An 18,633-nucleotide genomic window follows, 5' to 3' on the forward strand; every position below is an offset into this window, starting at 1 on the left:
AAAGGGATAGTTCACCCAAAAATGAAAATGTGATGTTTATCTGCTTACCCCCAGGGCATCCAAGATGTAGGTGACTTTGTTTCTTCAGTAGAACACAAACGAAGATTTTTAACTCAAACCGTTGCAGTCTGTCAGTCTTATAATGGAAGTGAATGGGAATCACGGCTTTGAGAGTCAACCGCTCAGGATAGTTCTGACATTGCAGTGCATCAGAGCTAAAAAACTATATAAATACTGTTCAGTTTCTTGCACAGACCGATCTTTTCGTGTCTTTACACATCAATGTATCGTCACGAGCCGCAGGGTTTGATTTGGTTTTGTTTGTGTATGTTTTTTTGACTCTCAAAGTCGTGATTCCCATTCACCTCCATTATAAGACTGACAGACTGCAACGGTTTGAGTTAAAAATCTTCGTTTGTGTTCTACTGAAGAAACAAAGTCACCTACATCTTGGATGCCCTGGGGGTAAACAGATAAACATCACATTTTCATTTTTGGGTGAACTATCCCTTTAAAAAGGCCTAGTTTTTATTCAACACGTCATTATTATTATTATTGCACCTGGGCTTTCACTGTATGTTATGTTCAAAGAATACTACCACTTTTACAACTGAACTTGTCTTAGCAACTTTATTAAGATTCACACTCAAATCGGTCCAATTCATTGGCCAAACATCACACATTTGTATTTTCCATATAAATTGGGAATGTATCAAGTAAAGATTATGAAAGTGCAAATACCATTTCAAGGATTAGGTGCTTAACAATATAAAATCTGTAATGGTTACAAAATGTGCTTTTCTCCCCCCCAACAAACAATAGCCACCCAATCCCCCAAACAATATAGCCTTGACACTTTAACGGTCTTTTTTCAAGAAAATATGATCTATTTTTATTATGATTACCTAATGCACAGCATACTGTTACATACAGGACAACTTCTGTCACTCACTGTCATTTTTTTTTGTCATGTTTGGACAGATCTACCATATGCTTAATTTAAACAGACATTAGCTCCACCTCCACCTTTGGCGGCATACATTAGTTTGAAGAAATACTGCGTTTTAGTGAGCTTAACCCATTCCGATCACACATACAAACAGAAAAATATTCATGTGTGCACTCCCCCAAACTTTGACGAATGGAATGATACCAAAATACCACTTAACGGACAGGTTTGCCTTCATTTTCAGTTTATGCAGTGCAATACTGCATTCGGACATTAGGTCAGAATCAACACACAAATGACATCAAGCCCACAGTAAAACATCAGGCGCCTGCTCACTCAAAATCGCCAATATAACAGCAAACCTTTGAGCTAAAACGTGTTATTCCATAGCTGAAATGTGAGCTAATTTTGTGCAAATTTTCTGAAATGCTTAAAACTTAGTGCTGCTGTGATTTAGCGGTTTCATCAGATGAAAAGTTGGGCAGGTGTTCACAATTAAATTGAAGCAAATCAAAAACATTGTTCATTCGGTTAAAAGGCTTTGAACAATTATTTCAGCAGACACGTTTTAAGCAAAAAAACTGGTACTGTGTTATTACAGATTGATATAGACATAAAAATATATATTGCCGTTCATTAATTTTTTTTGTCATCACCAACTTTACCTTGATCTTCATTCATTTTAAGGACATTCAATTTTAAATAAATAGAAAATAAATTTACATAATTTACTGTAGAGAAATACCACAGTTAAATTAATTGTAAAAAAAAAAAACTTAATTGTGGGTGAGTTCCACCATATGTAGAAATGTAAATCTGAAGCTAAAACAGCTTCTGGCCATCACAATGAAATGCCTTTTCCTCTACCGAAAGATCTAGAGATCTTAGATACTCTGAGGGGAAAATGTGGTTTCAAAATTCAAAATTCAAAAAAAAAATCATAATTTTCTATTAGAGATGCACCAGGAAAACATCTACGGATTTTTACATTTGAGCATTTAATTTTTACATGTGGCCATGTGGAAATCACATCTTAACACACAATGAATAGTATCTCATTAAATATAGATCAATTTAATCCGTAAATGTGTCCAAGTTCATTTAAATAACTGCTTTAAAAACAACCCGGGAGAAGGGGCCAGAAGCATGCTAAAGGACAACCCAACATGTATAAAAATGTCTTTTAAAAAACATTGAGCTCAGTTTGCCTAACCACCACCTGAAAATACAAGTATGATATGTATTGGAACTTCCCCCACTCTGGGCTTCGAGTGCAAGAGAGCGGCTATAAATAAAGAGAAGTTTCACAGAAAAGGCACTGTGAGAAGTTGCAAAGACAAAGCGTTTTCTAGATCCGGCGCGGCGCTTCTGAACTGAGTTTAAACTCGCCGGTACTTTCCATTCTAATTAGCCGGTGATGGATTACAGTGATTACGTTTGACCAGAAAAAGAAAAGTCGACTGCAACTAGAATTACTCTTCTTTTAGTTTCTGTGATTATCAGCCCAGCTCTTCTGAGCGTGATGCTGTTGTGCACTTCTCTAATACTACAGGTCTAGTTTAAAGGAAGGATAGCGTACTCGATAGGGCGGCTAGGCCCTCAGCAGCAGGCACGATCAGCACACTGTCCACTCGGCATGTGCTAGCCAGTGTTTTTTGGCACCTACAGTATCTTTTACAACCTTTTTAATCAGGCGAACTCACACTGAATACCATCCTGTACTATACAGTAGATTCGCGCCTTCATAGCGCTTTCTGGTTCATTTGCTGACTCTTTTAAAAGTGTTTAACACTCCAGGATCGGAACGAGTTTTTTAGTGAGCAAACAACACATGCCTCATAAGCACAAAGGCCTGAGCGAGTACTCAAACTACATATCTGACAATACAAAGCTTCTTGTCATGATTAATCTTGTTCCTCGGGTTCAGCTACTTCATCAAAAAAGTGCCTTAGCTAGTAAGTAATGTCAGTATTTCATACATGATGTTCTTGACCCTCCCATTCAGAGGAGCTACTGCTAGGCTGGTTGGGGTCTGAGTCACATTTTGGGGCATCGGAGTGACACGGGTTCAAACCACTCGGCGTTTCGCCCAACTCGATGGACGAAGCAGGAGGCACCGGACACATATCGAGACCTACCAGGTCTAACTGTGTCGGCCTGATGGGCTCATGCTCAATAGCGGAGTCGAACTCATGCTCTGCCTCTCTATCGCCCCCCGGTGTCCACTGTGGAACGGCACACTCGGTCGGCTCTGTTGTCATTCTTGCCGACTGAATGCCGAAATCACCAGCCGAAGGAACCAAACTGATATTCTGCGGATTCATGTCATGAAACCAAGCCATGATGTTGCCTAGAAGGTTGGCGTTGTCTGAACTGAAATCAGAGGTTTCCGTATGTCCCGAAGGTGCTTGGAAGGGGCCCTCAGCGGACTCACAGGAAGGATTGTTGAGATTGTCATAACGCGGAGGGACATTCTGGCCACTGATATTACCGAGCTTCTTTAGGCTGTCACCCACCTCTAACAGCTCGGAGCTGCTCAGGGCAGCACGGGGCACGTCTATCCCGCACAGCACCGGGTCCAGACGTGTGGGCAGGGATGTTCCAATGGCCCCCAGAGATGCTTCGTTTGCGAGGATCTCTTGAGCATCAACGCCAGCACCGCCTGCAGTCAGCCCAGACTCCTGCAGAGAAAGCTGGATGGCCAACAGGATATTGGGATCATCCTCATCTAGAGAACCGTGAGGCTGAAGGGAATAAGATCAGACTCAGTTACTCCCAGCGGAGGATTTGTGACGTTCCACCATAGAACCTCCGTTAAAAGGGTCTCAACTCACCATGAGCAAACCCAGTCTCTGACCACCACCAATTTCTTGTGCGTCTGTAAGAGAAGAGAAATAGAAAATCTTTTGTTTAGTTGGATTACTAGAGCAGTGTTGCTTTTTTTATAGCAAGGAATATCTACTCACTACAAAAGCATCGATATCAATAGTGATGGTGCGAAAAATTTGCGATAAATTTGCAACCCACTGCAAGCCATGATTTCTCAGTTACCCCACTGAGTATTTCCTTCAGCCATAAATTATACATCGGCAGTGTGACCTTGAGTATCTTTATATGGGTTTTTGTGTAGTCGAGCTCGGTAACACTTTACAATAAGGTTTCATCTGTTAACATTTAATACATCAGTTAATTTTAACTAACAATGAACAGCATCTATTAATTTTACGCTAATCTCAACATCTATTAATACATTTTAAAATCAAACATTAATGCATGGGAACTAACATGAATATGAACATTTTCACTAAGTAACATTTAACAAAGATTAATAAATACTGTAGAAATATATTGCTCATTGCTAGTTCATGTTAGTTAATGCATTAACTAATATTGATAAATTAGACCTTACTGTAAAGAGCTCCAGTCGGCATCTGTCTATCCAAATATACATGGAAAATATTTGATGCAATACTTCACAAAAATCAGACATAAGATTTCAGTCAAACTAAAGTGTTTACATGTCATTTTAAGAAGAATGAAATCAAACTAGTGCTGTCAAACGATTAATCGCATCCAAAATAAAAGTTTTTGTTTACATAATATATGTGTGTACTATGTATATTTATTATGTATATATACATACATACACATGCACGTATATATTTAAGAAAAATGTTATGTTTATATATATATATATATATATATATATATATATATAAAATATATATGAATATAAATATATAAACGTAAACACATGTAAATATTCTCAAAATATATACTGTATGTGTGTGCATTTATAATAAATACACAGTACACACACACATATATTATTTAAACAAAAACTTATATTTTGGATGCGATTGATCGTTTGACAGCACTAAATAAAACAAGTAAATGTACTTAATCTGAACTATCTTTTATGAAAAAGATGTGCATTTACCTGTATTGAATGCACACTTATAGTACACTTCAAAACTTATCTTAATATTAATTAAACAATTAAAAAACTATTTAAATGTACTTGCTCGTTCATGACTGTTTCTTAACACACTTGCACTTTGTAATAATGTCAAATGAAATGTTTTATATTTGAAATCATTGTATAATTTTAAACACAGTGTTATATATTACATTTAAAGTTAATATATTTTAAATCTACTAAATGGCAACTTCATTAGTACAAAATGTGTGACTACAATTCTACTTAAACGTATACTTATATCACACGTTTGAATAGAAATTACATTAAAGTATATATTAGTTTTCATAAATGCTTGTCAGTACATTTGGCAGTACACTTCAGCCTTATTTCAAAGACAAAAAGAAGTGTTTTGGATTTGGATTCCATCAGATTTACAGACTTACAAAGTGTTGTTAGTTTGCCATGTCATCATATGCAGAACATCAGGCCTGACAGACATATTTTCTCAAACAATGAGCAAGAAATTCACCCCATTCATTTATATTCCTTAAAAAAAGTCCATACTGCAAAAGAAAGTGGTGATAAATGGGTTTATGGTACAATTTCTGCTGACTCCAGTGTCCAGTGTGACTCCAGCAAAAAACAAATCCTGAAACTTTACTTGCAGCTGCTTCAACTATAGAGCACCGCGATTCTTATATGTCTATATACCAGCAAATATGGGCACCAAAATGAAAACACATTCACAAAACATACCTAAAGTGCTGTGGCCTGGGTCATCAGGGTCGGGGGTGTTGCTGCGGAGGCTGGCCATGTCTCCTCTCCTGCGCTGCCTGTGTCTGCGTCTGTACTGGAACTCAGCATACGCCTACAACACAAAACCGCACACAACACCATTTCAATGCTGCTTCAAGAGGAGTACCAACATTCCCACTGGACCCTGTGAATAAGAGTCAGAATCTCTGAGGAAGCCTACACCTTTCTACAGGAAATCTGCTGTGCAGCAGCATCAAAGTTCAGGGCTGTTGGCATCGTCATGTCAGAAAAACAGACAGATGCTTTGCCTTTGAGTAAAGTCAAAAAGAAAATTATGGCATTATTACTCACCTTGTCATTCAAAACCCTTAAGGATCATTTTTAATAATGTAAAAATCTCACAAACCTATAATATGGCTTCAGAAGATGTAGATAATAATATAATATAATAATATGGACATAGTCTCTTCTGCTCACCAAGCATGCATTTATTTGATCCAAAGTACAGCAAAAACAGTAAATTTTTTAAATATCTTTACTATTTAAAATCTATTTTCTATTTGAATATATTTTAAAATGTATTTTATTCCTGTGATTTCAAAGAGCTGAATTTTTAGCATCATTACTCCAGTCACATGATCCTAAAGAATTCATTCTAATATTCTGATTTGCTGCTCAAAAAACATTCATTATTATTATTATTATTATTATTATTATTATTGAAAAAACCTGAGTATAATTTTTTCAGGTTTCTTTGATAAATAGAAAATTCAGAAGAACAGCATTTATCTGACATTGAAATCTTTTGTAACATTATAGATGTCTTTATCATCACTTTTGATCAATTTAAAGCATCCTTGCTAAATAAAAGTATTAATTTCTATAACCCACCCCCCAATATACGGATAAATGCTGATCTTTAGATCTTTCTATTCATCAAAGAATCCTGAAAAAAATGTACTCAACTGTTTTAAATATTGATAATAATAAAAAAAATTCAATTCTTGAACAGAAAATCAGCATATTAGAATGATTTCTGAAGGATCATGTGACACTGAAGCCTGGAGTAATGATGCTGAAAATTTAGCTTTGATCACAGCAATACATTGCATTTTAAAATGTATTCAAATAGAAAGCAGTTATTTTAAATATACCTGATATTATTAAACAATATCACTGCTTTTGCTGTATTTTGGATCAAATAAATGCATGCTTGGTGAGTAGAAGAGAATTCTTTAAAAAACATAAAAAAATCTTAGTGTTCAAAAACATTTGACTGGTAGTGTAACTGCATCAAAAATAGTAACCAGTATTATTAAAGGGGACATCTGATGTCCATTTTCCACAAGCTGGTATGATTCTTTAGGATCTTCATGAAATGAAATGTCTGCAAAATACTTTGGTTAAAAAAGTCCTCAACGGTCATGTAAAAAAAACCTTGTCAAAAACAGCTCTGATTATAGCAAGCCAAAACAGTACAACTGGCTGAAGATGAAAATATGCTAATACAGGGGAGTCCGTAAGCGTCATACTGCTCAAAAAATCGTGATGAATGGATTTTTATCATTGTAGGGGGGTTGTGTCCACACCAGAGCATGTGAGCGAAGCGGAGCGGTGTCGTTCTAACAGCCCAAGCAAGCGCTCCGTTAATATTCCACTCATGCTCACCGTAAACCACTTCCCGCTCAGATCCCGCTCCGTTCTGTAAAGAACAAATTTGCGTGCATTATATTAGATGATAAATTACTGCTGCCTATATCTAGCCTACATTCTGAAGGACTACCTATAGTTTCAGGTCAGTTTTTTTTTTTTTTATAATATTTTAATAGGCCTAAGTGGTGTAGGCTAATATCTTCTGTACTCTGTAGTTCTGTATTTAGGCCTATATACAGCTGTGTGTTAGCTTAGGTCTACAGTTTAACTGAGATTATTTAATAACTACGGAGCTCCGAATATAATTCGAATTAACAATTCGTTTCTACGACGTCAGCAGGTTTTATTATTATTTTTATTTATTATTATTTATTAAGTTTAAGCAATAATGATTTTAACAAGTAATTACGAAATATAATAATTCGTTCCACGATTTAGGCCTATAGGGAACGAACGAATTAACGAACGAATGAATTCGTGGCAGCTAGCGGCACTGAGCGTATTGAGCGAGCAGAGCGGAATCTTCAGAAAGGCGCTCTGAAGGAAATATTACCACTCCGCTCCGCTCACATGCTCTGGTCCACACACTGCTAAGACGCATTTATATGCAAACACCATGTAAAAGTGAATTTTGCATCCGATGTCCCCTTTAAAAGGTTCTCATTTTATATTCCATGAAAATAAGTAAAAGAAGCCAGAATTTTCCATTTTTGGAGAATTAATCCTTTAAGCTCCGCGAATCACGTACATATCCAAACAGTCTGACACTCTGTAATGCCATTTACTACAAAACCAACAAGAAATGGCATTTCGGTGTATATGTGTCAGTATAATCTATTTAAGATTTAATTACCAATCATATTCTATACTGCACTTCTTCCAACTTTATTTTCACCATAGGTCGACAAACTCCCCAAAATAAAAAAAGAAGTCTTAAATTTAACCAAACTGAAGCTGCATGCAGTAAGCATGCAATAACGGCAGCAAACTCAAAGAAAACATTCCTGAGAGGTACTGCTCAAGCATCAATAATAAAAAAGTTGAATAAAGTGCATCACTATTATTCCTCTTTCAACAAGCCATAAATCCAGAGCAAAATGAAACTGTGCCATACCCTGCATACATAATTTCAAAAGAAGAGCAGCGACTAGCAATACAAACTGAAGTGGTAGACTAGTTCACCTTGGAACGTCTGCAAAAACGCATATTTCATGACCTTTCATGGAACAGTCAAAGCAGGAAACTTTGGAAGTTACAACACCAAAGGCATCTTTTAGAAGACCATGTCGGGATACATTAACAGAAAAGAAAAAGATCTCGCTTTCCAGATGAATGGCATCAGAATTCGTAATCTGGAATGCACAGCAATAGTTTGGAATATATGAACAGCTGCAATAGAGTATGAACAGAAAAAATAAAACATGCGACCAAAAAAATGTGGACAATGACATTAGTGATGGAGTGTACATGATAGGCGCCATTCCACTGTTTGTTTAGCCGTTCCTGAGATGGGATCTAATGAGGATTCTTTAATACCTGCGGATGGCTTCCTGTATACTGACAGTGCTCTCTCGGTTCAATTCCCCCGAGAAAGGCATGATTCCTCTGGATCTTTAGATTAGAACAAAATAGCGGTACACTGTTTAACATTACAGGTCTTTACACATTCACAACTGCTGCAACAGGACTACATCTTGTTCTACAGGCCGATATGCATTGCCAAAACTTCAGGCACCAGCTAAGTAGATTTAACAAAGACACAAGCTATTCCCAAAGTCTCAAAACGAACCAAACAAAAGAGTTACCTCAGGAGAAGCGAAACCCAAGTACTCCCAGTCCCATGTTCCACCAGCAAAACTGCAAACGCAAACAAAAAAGTAGGTTCCATGTGATCCTATACACTGTTAGACTGCAGGTGCAGTTGTGTTACAAATGAAAAGTCACTTTTAAGAAATACAGTACTACTGTTAAAATACAGTAGTAAATCAAAACCCTATTGACCAAATTTACCTTAAAATTCTGTCAATTACTCACCCTCACGTTGTTCCACACCCATAAGATCTTCGTTCATCTTCGGAACACAAATTATGATATTTTTGATCAAATCCAAGAGCTTTCTGACAATGCAACTGAAACATTCAAGGCCCAGAAAGGTAGTAAGGACATCATTAAAATAGTCCATGTGACATCAGTGGTTCAACCGTAATGTTATAAAGCTACAAGAATAACTTTTTGTGCGCAAAGAGAACAAAAATAACGACTTTATTCAACAATTTCTACTCTTACGTGTCAGTCTTCATTCACGAGAGTACCACAACGCATCTGTATGATGCAGCTAACACTGAAGCCGGCATTCTGACATAGAACCTGGATGTGCTGCGCCTTGTTTTCAGTCAGAGGAATGCATACGCATGCGTTGTTGTACTCTTGTGAACGCACATAGAAGACTGACACAGAAGAGAAAACATTGTTAAATAAATTCATTATTTTTCTTTTCTTCGCGCACAAAAAGTATTCTCGTAGCTTCATAACATTACGGTTGACCCACTGATGTGACATGAACTATTTTAACGATGTCCATGTGACGTCAGTGGTGTGACATCAAAGATAGGACGATGCATCCTACCTTTCTGGGCCTTGAACGTCTCAGTTGCATTGCTGTCTATAGAGGATCAAAAAGCTCTCAGATTTCAAAAATATCTTAATTTGTGTTCCGAAGATGAACGAAGGTCTTGCGGGTTTGGAACGACATGAGGGTAAGTAATTGACAGAATTTTCATTTTTGGGTGAAATATCCCTTTTACTTCATAGAAATGTGTTTTCTATGTCTTTTAAAAAATATAGTTTAAAACAGGTTTCATATGTTTTTTTATACGGTTTTCAACAAAAGTTTACATTTTCAAAAAAATATTAGTATGACCATTAAAACACACATCTTCATAATTGTTTATTTTAAAATATCAATTTTTAAAATATAATTTTCAAGGTTTCTATTTTGCTTTTTTGTTTATTTTTAAGCAGTCTGTAATTCAGGAAGAGGCTCTTACCTGCGTCGAGGGGCTTCGGGCGAATCATTTGGTGCCACACCTCTTGCCACGGAGGCCAAAAACTCCTGCCTCTTTTGCTGCACCAGGCAGGCAGCGCGGATTATCTTATGACGAGGCGTGCGGAGGTAAGGCCGGTTGACTTTCTGTGCAAGATCTTCCGTCACCATTTCCAAGTCAGTCTAACAAGAGGAATAAGAGCATTAAGTTGTCGCTAACTCAGAACGTCCACGGTAAGCATTTCCCATAACTACCATGTGTGTTACTAACCTGCATAAGTTCATATATTTCCTTTTTTGTGCTTTTGGGCTCCAAAAAGAACCCATAAGGGTAAGAGCACTTGAGAATACGACGAGTCTTAAGTAGTTCATGCACTGCATCTTCAATGAAAGTAGTATCTGGAGGTCCGCCTTCTCCTGCAACAACACAGTAATACAATATAGGAGTTAAAATCTAATAAAAAAAAGTCTACAACACCAAGTATTAAACTTGATCTACTGCTAAATGTAGAAGGAATCACTGTGTGAATGGAAAAGCAAGTTTAATTCTCTATAGAGTACTTTCACTGTAAATTTTACCAACTGATACAAGGTAGACCATGCATTAACATAGCTTAGAAATAATTTATTAACATTGATTATATGCTTTATAGGTTTTGCATCTTACTTCCACTCAGAACTTTGCTAAGCTGTTCCATCTTGTCTTTGGCCGTTTTAAGCAGACGGTCTTCCAGCTGTAGGAAAAGATAATACAGATAAAGACCATTTGAGTCATCATGTCACAACTAATGTCAGTCCACATACTGCCAAATGTCTGTTTACTGACCATATGATGCATAAACGGCAGGTTAAAAAAAAAAAAAACAGTGGGTGGTTATTTGGTTTAAATTGTAGCCAGATTTCTTCCAGTAAAGGTGGTTTTTGGCCAGACTAAGCTACATTGCAAACCAGACTTCATGGCATTTAGTCAACGACTATTTGAGACTATGTCAAATCAGGCAGATCTTTGTAGACTTTTGTTTACCTGGTAGCTGTGCTCATGATTCTTAAACCGTGTGTAATAGTGCATGAAGCGATCCAATTCCTGGAAGTTCTTGTGTTTCTTCTCAGCCTGCAAAATACAAAACAAATAAAAAAAAGTGTGTGTAAGTGTACAGGCTCAGCCATACTCAGTTGTCAGATCGTTTTCTTTCTTCATTATTAAAAACTCTAGAATAACTCTTACAGACAAAACAGCATGAGCATATATGTAAGAATATGTACCTCAACGGTCATCTCTTTAGACTGCTCCTCCACTTGCTGAATGACCTCATAGCGTGTGCAGCGGTAGTAACCTCCTGTAGAGGAACTGTGCTTTTTCCACTCTTCCAGACAGATCCAGCAGAAATCATACTTGCACTGTACGCACATAGATTCTTGATTAACAACACCTACATTAAAACAAACCATTGGTCTACTTTTATTATGTCACTAGCAAATGCATATGGCAGTCTAGCAGGCAGCACACTGGGAGTTGTGGGATTCTGACAGCAAGGATTAAGTGTGTTGCTAGGAAACCATCTCTCACTTTTTATTTTTGGAGTGCTAGTATTTGCAATGTCTTTCCCTGTTTAGTAACCGTGTTGCAGGATTATCAAGATTGAATTAACAGTAATGCATTTCTTCCTAAGTCACACACACACACATTTCTTGAACATTTCTTGTTCTTTAATCAAAGAGATTTATCAAGGTTTCCTCATCAATTATTTTTTTTAAATGATTTAACATCAATCCACTGTTACAGAGGCAGAACTTTAGAAACCTTAATAACATTCAATTATGATTGTCCTAACATAAAAAGTGACAAGCAGCAAAGCTTAAATTCAATGCTTTCTAATAATCCTCATTGACCCTTCCAATCAGGTTTTCATCCAAAATTCCAGTTTTGACAGTCTTGATTTACCCTTTTCAAGGCTCACAGCCATATTGGTACAATTCCCTCTTGGTTTACTTTTACTGGAAGATAATATTTCATCTCTTTTGAGAAACAAAACTCTTCCACTCAGGGAGTCCCCCAGGGTTCTGTTCTTGGCCCCTTCATTTTCATAATGTATAAACTTTTATTTGTCATATCACCAACAATCATGGTCTCAGTTATCACTGCCTTGCTGAGATTTATTCTACCACCTGTTTGGATACACACCCTCCCACTCATTTCGGTCAGTGGCACTGGGAATTTTCTTAAACTAAACGCATACAAAGGAGATTTAAAAGTAAGTGGGCCGAAACTCAGATTTGTGTATTGATTTTAAAGTTTTTGTCAATCCCTTTCAAACTTCCGTGGTATCATGTTTGACCCTTTGTACACTTACAAAGTTCACACCAACTCTCTTGTCAACCCTGCATTCTACACCTCTGAAAAACTCCATGACTCCACCCCATTCTTAACCTGGTATATACATAAATCTATTATTATAACACAAATAACCTTGGCACATTGCATGTGGTTACAGCCCTCATTCTTCTGAATGGGAGATTTGCAGTTGGCACAGGGTTTGGCGTTGCTGAGTAACCACAGGCAGTTGGCAGCATCTTCATATGCTTCACTTACACCTGCCACTGAAATGGAAAAAGACAAAAATAAAGTTGCTTGAGGTCCAAAACCATTTTTGGACAGGTAGGAACATTACTTTAGGATATTTATCTTAGTAGTCACAAAGTACAGCAAAACAGGCTCACATTCTTCTGGTTTCATATCAGTGACTTTCTGGAGCCACATCTTCCAAGTTTGGCAGTCACATGGTTCATGGGCCTCTCCTTGGCACTCCCTGTGAGGAGAAACACCAGTGTGATGTCAGGCCTAAGCTTGAAGGAAATTCCATTTCTAGTGAATATTTTATTTATATTCCATGCATTTTAATTGTTGGTGGAGGAATGGCTTGTGGCGATAAATATGTGTCAAACATGAGTGAAAGATTAACTTATGCTAACATATTAACATGGTGTGATGTAACACATTTTTCGATCTGTTCCATGTACACTCCAGGTTCAGGAGTTTGAGATGTTCTGGTTTAACATTTAGCATTGTATTGTCCCTGATATCTACTACCCAATTAGGACAGAATGGTGACCTACCAGCTGAGAACCACTGAAATAAAACAATGCTGGCAGACTGTTGACCACAGACGCCTTTTAAACGGCAGCTTCTTACGTATTAGATTCAGTCCATATTCACTCAGACAGATTAAATGTGTGAGAGAGGGGAGGGTGTTTTGACTATGTGTTTGTGTGTTGGGGACATAAGGGTCAGAGCTGTGAGAAAGAGAAGCTCAGCCAGCTGCATCGCCAGAGACCACTGTGTGCAGAACATACATACAAACACACATTCTTCCTTCATATGTATGTAACACGTGTGATCTTTTCGACAATGTCTCTTTAACATAATTTGCACTGCTAAAATAACTAAGTGCAGAATGAGTCCTTTAGAAATACGACTAATATTATTTCAATACTATTAATATCTGTCCTTTAAATCATGTTAAATTATGCAGTGAACTGGAGATTTCGTTCAGAATTACAAATGGTATAATGGTATATTGACTTGAGAGATTTGTATCAGTGACTGGCACTGACCAGCAGAAAAGATGGCCCTTGCCACAGTCCACCGCAGGTGCCTGGAGGCAAGGGAAACTGAGAGAGTCAGAGGTGCTGGCACCTGGCCCCTGTCCGGCCAATCGCACTGCTCTATCACAGCCAGCCCGCGGGCACCACCGGATGGCAGGATTATTCTCCACAAATGCCTGAGGAAGAACAAGAAAAAGAGTAAAGAGGAGGATGAAGAAAGAATAGAGGAGAAAGCAAGTGAGGGGGGCATTTAATATGCAAAACACTGCCTTATTCTTTTAATATGCGTCTTTCTGCAATTCTCTGATTCTGATGTAAAATTACTGAACTGCATATTTGACAATTTTAGACGGCAACATGCAACTTTTATCTCATGTCCTCTTTTTTCTTAACAACAAAAATTAGAATAGAATAGCGAATTCTTTACTTAATGGTTTCTGGCTCTAGTAAAAATAGTCTTGAAGGACTTTAGTGCTAATTTTCAAATAATAAATTAAATCAAGAAAACAGAATCATTGTTTATAAGAACAACAAACCAGCAAGAGATACAAAAAGCAAGATAGGGGTAACTTAAAATAGAACTGCTGATTAACATTAAAAATATTTAAACTTATTGTTTTATTATACTACTCTATTATTCAATAGTTTGTGGTGAAAATATTTTTTGTGTTTGTTTTTGAAATACATCTATTATACCCACCAAGACAGTAAAACAGCAATATTGTGAAATTATTACAATTTATAACAACTGGTTTATATTTTAATCTATAAAATGTAGTTTATTCTTGTTATGGCAAAGCTGAATTTTCATCAGCCATTACTCCAGTCTTCGGTGTCACATGATCCTTCAAAAATCATTCTAATATGCTGATTGTTGAAGAAACATTTCTTATGATGCTGCTTAATATTTCTGTGGAAACAACGATACATTTTTAAATCAGGATTCTTTGATGAATATAAAGTTAAAAATAACAGCATTTACCTGAAATGGAAATCATTTGCAATTAACTTTTAAATCACTTCTGATCAACCAAATTCATTCTTGCTGAAAGAAAAGTAATAACTTATTTTTTATTACTATTATTATTAACCCCAAACTTCTGATTTGTGGTGTGTATACATTAAAAATGTAACTTGTAAAAATTCCACATGTATATATCTATTTATTTGGTAAGTACATGTAAATAATAGGCAGAATAAAGTATAGTCCAGGTTTCTCTCAGGATTTATTCTGCAATAAAATGATCAGCTGGCTGTACATTATGCCTTAAATATTAATCATTATCAGATGGAACTGAATGATTTCTGAACGGTTCATCTAATTTGCTGCGTCTAGTTATGATGCTGGGATCTGAGTTAATTTTTTACCAACAACTCCAGAAGTCCGTTAGTACACTCTGACCCTAAAAATGGCAACAACAGAGCTCAGACGCCTCTGTGGAAGATTCAACATCACCATGGCAACATAATGAAAGGCTTGGGACTCCACAGCATGAGAAGTGTCATTCTCAGACATTCTTAGATGAGAGCTGCCATTGTTAGAGTTACTTCAACCCTCTCAGCTCCCATTTCAATGCTCCACCATTCTGGACTGACTTCACAATAACACTAAACACAAACTTCACTGAGAGGACTGATCTGTGTGACTGGAAAACCACCTATGAACGCAGAATCACAGGGTTTGAATCAAAACTGGGGCCTAATATTAACTGACTGCTGAATCTATCTTCCTGTTTAACTCACCACATCACTGAACAATACAATTACAACAGTATCTATGAACATAATTAAGGCTAATGTGTATCTAATCATGCAATTATACCTTGATGTCAAACTGCAGATAACGTTTGTCCATCTCTCTGGACACAATGCTCTCAATGACCTCAACAGGAACCAGCTGGAAGCAGTCATAAGCTGGGCAGAAGATATTGTGGGCCTCCCCCTCCTGAATCTTCATATTCAAGAAACTGCCAAGGGCAAAGTACACATGATCGTTACAGCAGTAGTGAGAACTGACGGTGATTGTAATGTGACTAAAGCACTGAATCAAAGTCTCCAAAGAAAACACCCTCACCTTTCCCAGCATCCTCTGCAGAACTCATGACCACATGGAATATCAACAGGCTCCTCAAACATGGAGGTTGCACACATACAAATGCCGCACTGACAGCAGAGAGCAAAACAACATTTGTGAGAAAATATCTACATAGTATACCTAGCTATCAAATACATTCTATACATGAAGCAGTATAAAATGGGTCAGAATAATAAACATTTGATGAAATGACGTTTGGCCATTTCAACTCATGACAAACTACACTATCCAAGTAATTTAGTCGAACACCTCGTGCATATTTAATGCTTATCAAGTTTGTTTCTAGCATAGACTGTGGCTTTATTGTGAAAGTGGTTATCATGCACCCATTTTTAGGCTACAGGGTCAGGCTTTTTATTGATACATGAAAGAACTGATTGTGCTATGACATACTGAGAGTAATCGCTCATGAATCAAGCTCGCTTCACAAAGCAACAGGTCTCTTAGAAATTATAGTCGATACTGTGTGATATGTTGGTAAGTTTGTGTCAAAATCAACTAATCTGTCGTTTTAGCACTCAGGGTTCATACACATTTTTACCAATAAATTTCCATGACCTTTCCATGACTTTTGAGAAAATATTAATGACCTAATGTTGCATTATTTTACAGTAAGAATAAAAATGCATTAAAATGTATCATAACTAAAATGACTATTAATGCTATTTCTATTTGTTTTTAATAATAAGTACAAGCTGCAACTGCGCCAGACATTACTCCACGCAGAGAACATTTCACCACATCACTGAATATTGTACTTTATTTAACCAATATCATCAGTTAAACCCAGGACCTGAATTTCGTTTTGAAAACTGTTCTGGTCTAACAGCAGCTACAGTATTCGGGTACAAAAATCGAATAAACTGTCAATTAAAAACAGATTAAAGTTACAAAAGTTATTCAGTCAAGAGCAGTGAGTGATTTTCTGTCTTTTGTTGTTTGATTAACATTAATGACGTACAGCACAGCACATAACTCGCCAAGACTGCCATTTTGATGTCATTTTGTGTGTATCTGGTTGCTTAAGCGCAACAAAGCGAAATAGCTCATATGATACCTGCGAAGCAGCTTTATACGCGCACACTTTGGATGTGACTGAGCGTAGGGCTGGGCGATATAGCTAAAAAATGTATCAACGATATAATGTTTCATATCGTTCGGTATCGATAATTATTGACAATTTTATAACCTTTTTTTAAAACAAAAAGCAATACGAACATTTTTTTTAACCACTGTATTTATAATTAACACAATTTATTGAGACCTACAACAAATATTTAAAACACAATAAAAATTTAACAAATATCTCATTTCTAATGTTTTATATGCAGATTAAATAGGTCTTTATTGTATAGGTCTAATTGTCTCCCGAGGCCACAGGAGGGCGCAATGAGCAAAATAATGCAGCGCATTTAGCAAGTAACTCTATAAAAACGTGCATTCGTCTAGCACACATTTAAATTAACTCATAAAAATCTAATATAATTTCGTAAATTGCATAAACAATTATGAACAAAACAGCATCATGTATTTATGCATTGCTTAATCCAAAGAGCCGAAGCACCATTCACACAGACTGCATTTAAAAACATATGAGACGCAGTGAAAAGGAATAAACCTCCACAAATTTGTGACGTGTTTTCTAAAAGTTTAAACTGTTTTAACTTTGCATGGCTTTCTATACATCTCTTGTGTGAGACGTGAGTGCAGCAGTCATATTTGTCTGCCTAAAAATGCACTGAATATGCGTTCTGTGTGAATGGCTTAGTTTCGTTTTTAACCCATTCAAGATCTTCTACGCATTGAGCTACTATATTTCTCTAACATTCTGAATGCATAACACAGCAGCGGCGCATCTCGTGGGCTAGACTAACAAAGCATTCAAATGCAACAACATTACTTACATCATCACTGCATCTCGCGCGCCACTGATGACGCTCCCTGATGCACACCTAACATTCAAATGCAAATGTTTATTTTAAATTCGACTAATATTAACTCTTTATTCACAATCTCCTCATCACAGGCAGGCACAGCACTCATTTCAGCATGTGTTCGTGTTTGTGTGTGCTGTCTGCGTCACTCATAGCACGTGCCTATATCGTGCACTATATCGATCATTTTTTTCTATCGATATCGAAGAAGGTGTACCGTCGATAAATATTGATACCGTTTTATCGCCCAGGCCTAACTGAGTGCACAGAAAACCGCCTTTGGAGCACACGAGTACTGAATGGCTTAAAAAGACTTTAAAAGATGCAAATGATACATCTTTGTGACAATGCAACAATGATGCTATTAGGCAAGTGACAGTTCTGTCAACTGTCCCGAAACGCGAGTGAAAGTTTTGTATCGCGGTGGGCAGCAGCTCTTGTAGTGCAGACGAGATGAGCCGATGTGAAGCAACTTTGAGAGAGTGAAAGAGTGAAGACGCTGTACAGCTGAATCCCTCACATGGTTTTCAAATGACTGATGTAATCTGAACGATGTGTATATTTTTACACTCATCTAACCTACATGTTGAATAAAGGTGTGCAGGAATTTTCCTCATTTTAAAATCGAAATCTGCGGGAATGAGTATAACTATGCGAACTATGCGATATATGCGCAAT

At 36.9% G+C, this 18,633-nt stretch overlaps 1 protein-coding gene across 1 annotated transcript in view; it reads right to left on the reverse strand.

Moving 5' to 3' along the window:
* Positions 1-616: 616 nt before the first annotated feature.
* LOC107596628 (ankyrin repeat and IBR domain-containing protein 1-like) overlaps positions 617-18,633 on the reverse strand; it is a 34,815-nt gene continuing 16,798 nt past the window's right edge. Inside the window, exons 7-20 of the mRNA XM_016287388.1 lie at positions 16,001-16,089; positions 15,749-15,893; positions 13,936-14,102; positions 13,042-13,130; positions 12,791-12,921; positions 11,587-11,721; positions 11,348-11,434; positions 10,991-11,057; positions 10,595-10,740; positions 10,328-10,506; positions 9,086-9,137; positions 5,628-5,739; positions 3,784-3,827; positions 617-3,693 (exon numbers count right to left, since the gene is read on the reverse strand). Of these exons, the coding sequence (XP_016142874.1) occupies positions 2,923-3,693; positions 3,784-3,827; positions 5,628-5,739; positions 9,086-9,137; positions 10,328-10,506; positions 10,595-10,740; positions 10,991-11,057; positions 11,348-11,434; positions 11,587-11,721; positions 12,791-12,921; positions 13,042-13,130; positions 13,936-14,102; positions 15,749-15,893; positions 16,001-16,089 (2,214 nt within the window). The 3' untranslated portion in view covers positions 617-2,922. The remainder of the gene's footprint in view (positions 3,694-3,783; positions 3,828-5,627; positions 5,740-9,085; positions 9,138-10,327; positions 10,507-10,594; positions 10,741-10,990; positions 11,058-11,347; positions 11,435-11,586; positions 11,722-12,790; positions 12,922-13,041; positions 13,131-13,935; positions 14,103-15,748; positions 15,894-16,000; positions 16,090-18,633) is intronic.

The sequence above is a fragment of the Sinocyclocheilus grahami genome, unplaced genomic scaffold (genome assembly GCF_001515645.1).
Source record: "Sinocyclocheilus grahami isolate Dianchi unplaced genomic scaffold, SAMN03320097.WGS_v1.1 scaffold222.1, whole genome shotgun sequence".
In the NCBI taxonomy this organism is placed as follows: Eukaryota; Metazoa; Chordata; class Actinopteri; order Cypriniformes; family Cyprinidae; genus Sinocyclocheilus; species Sinocyclocheilus grahami.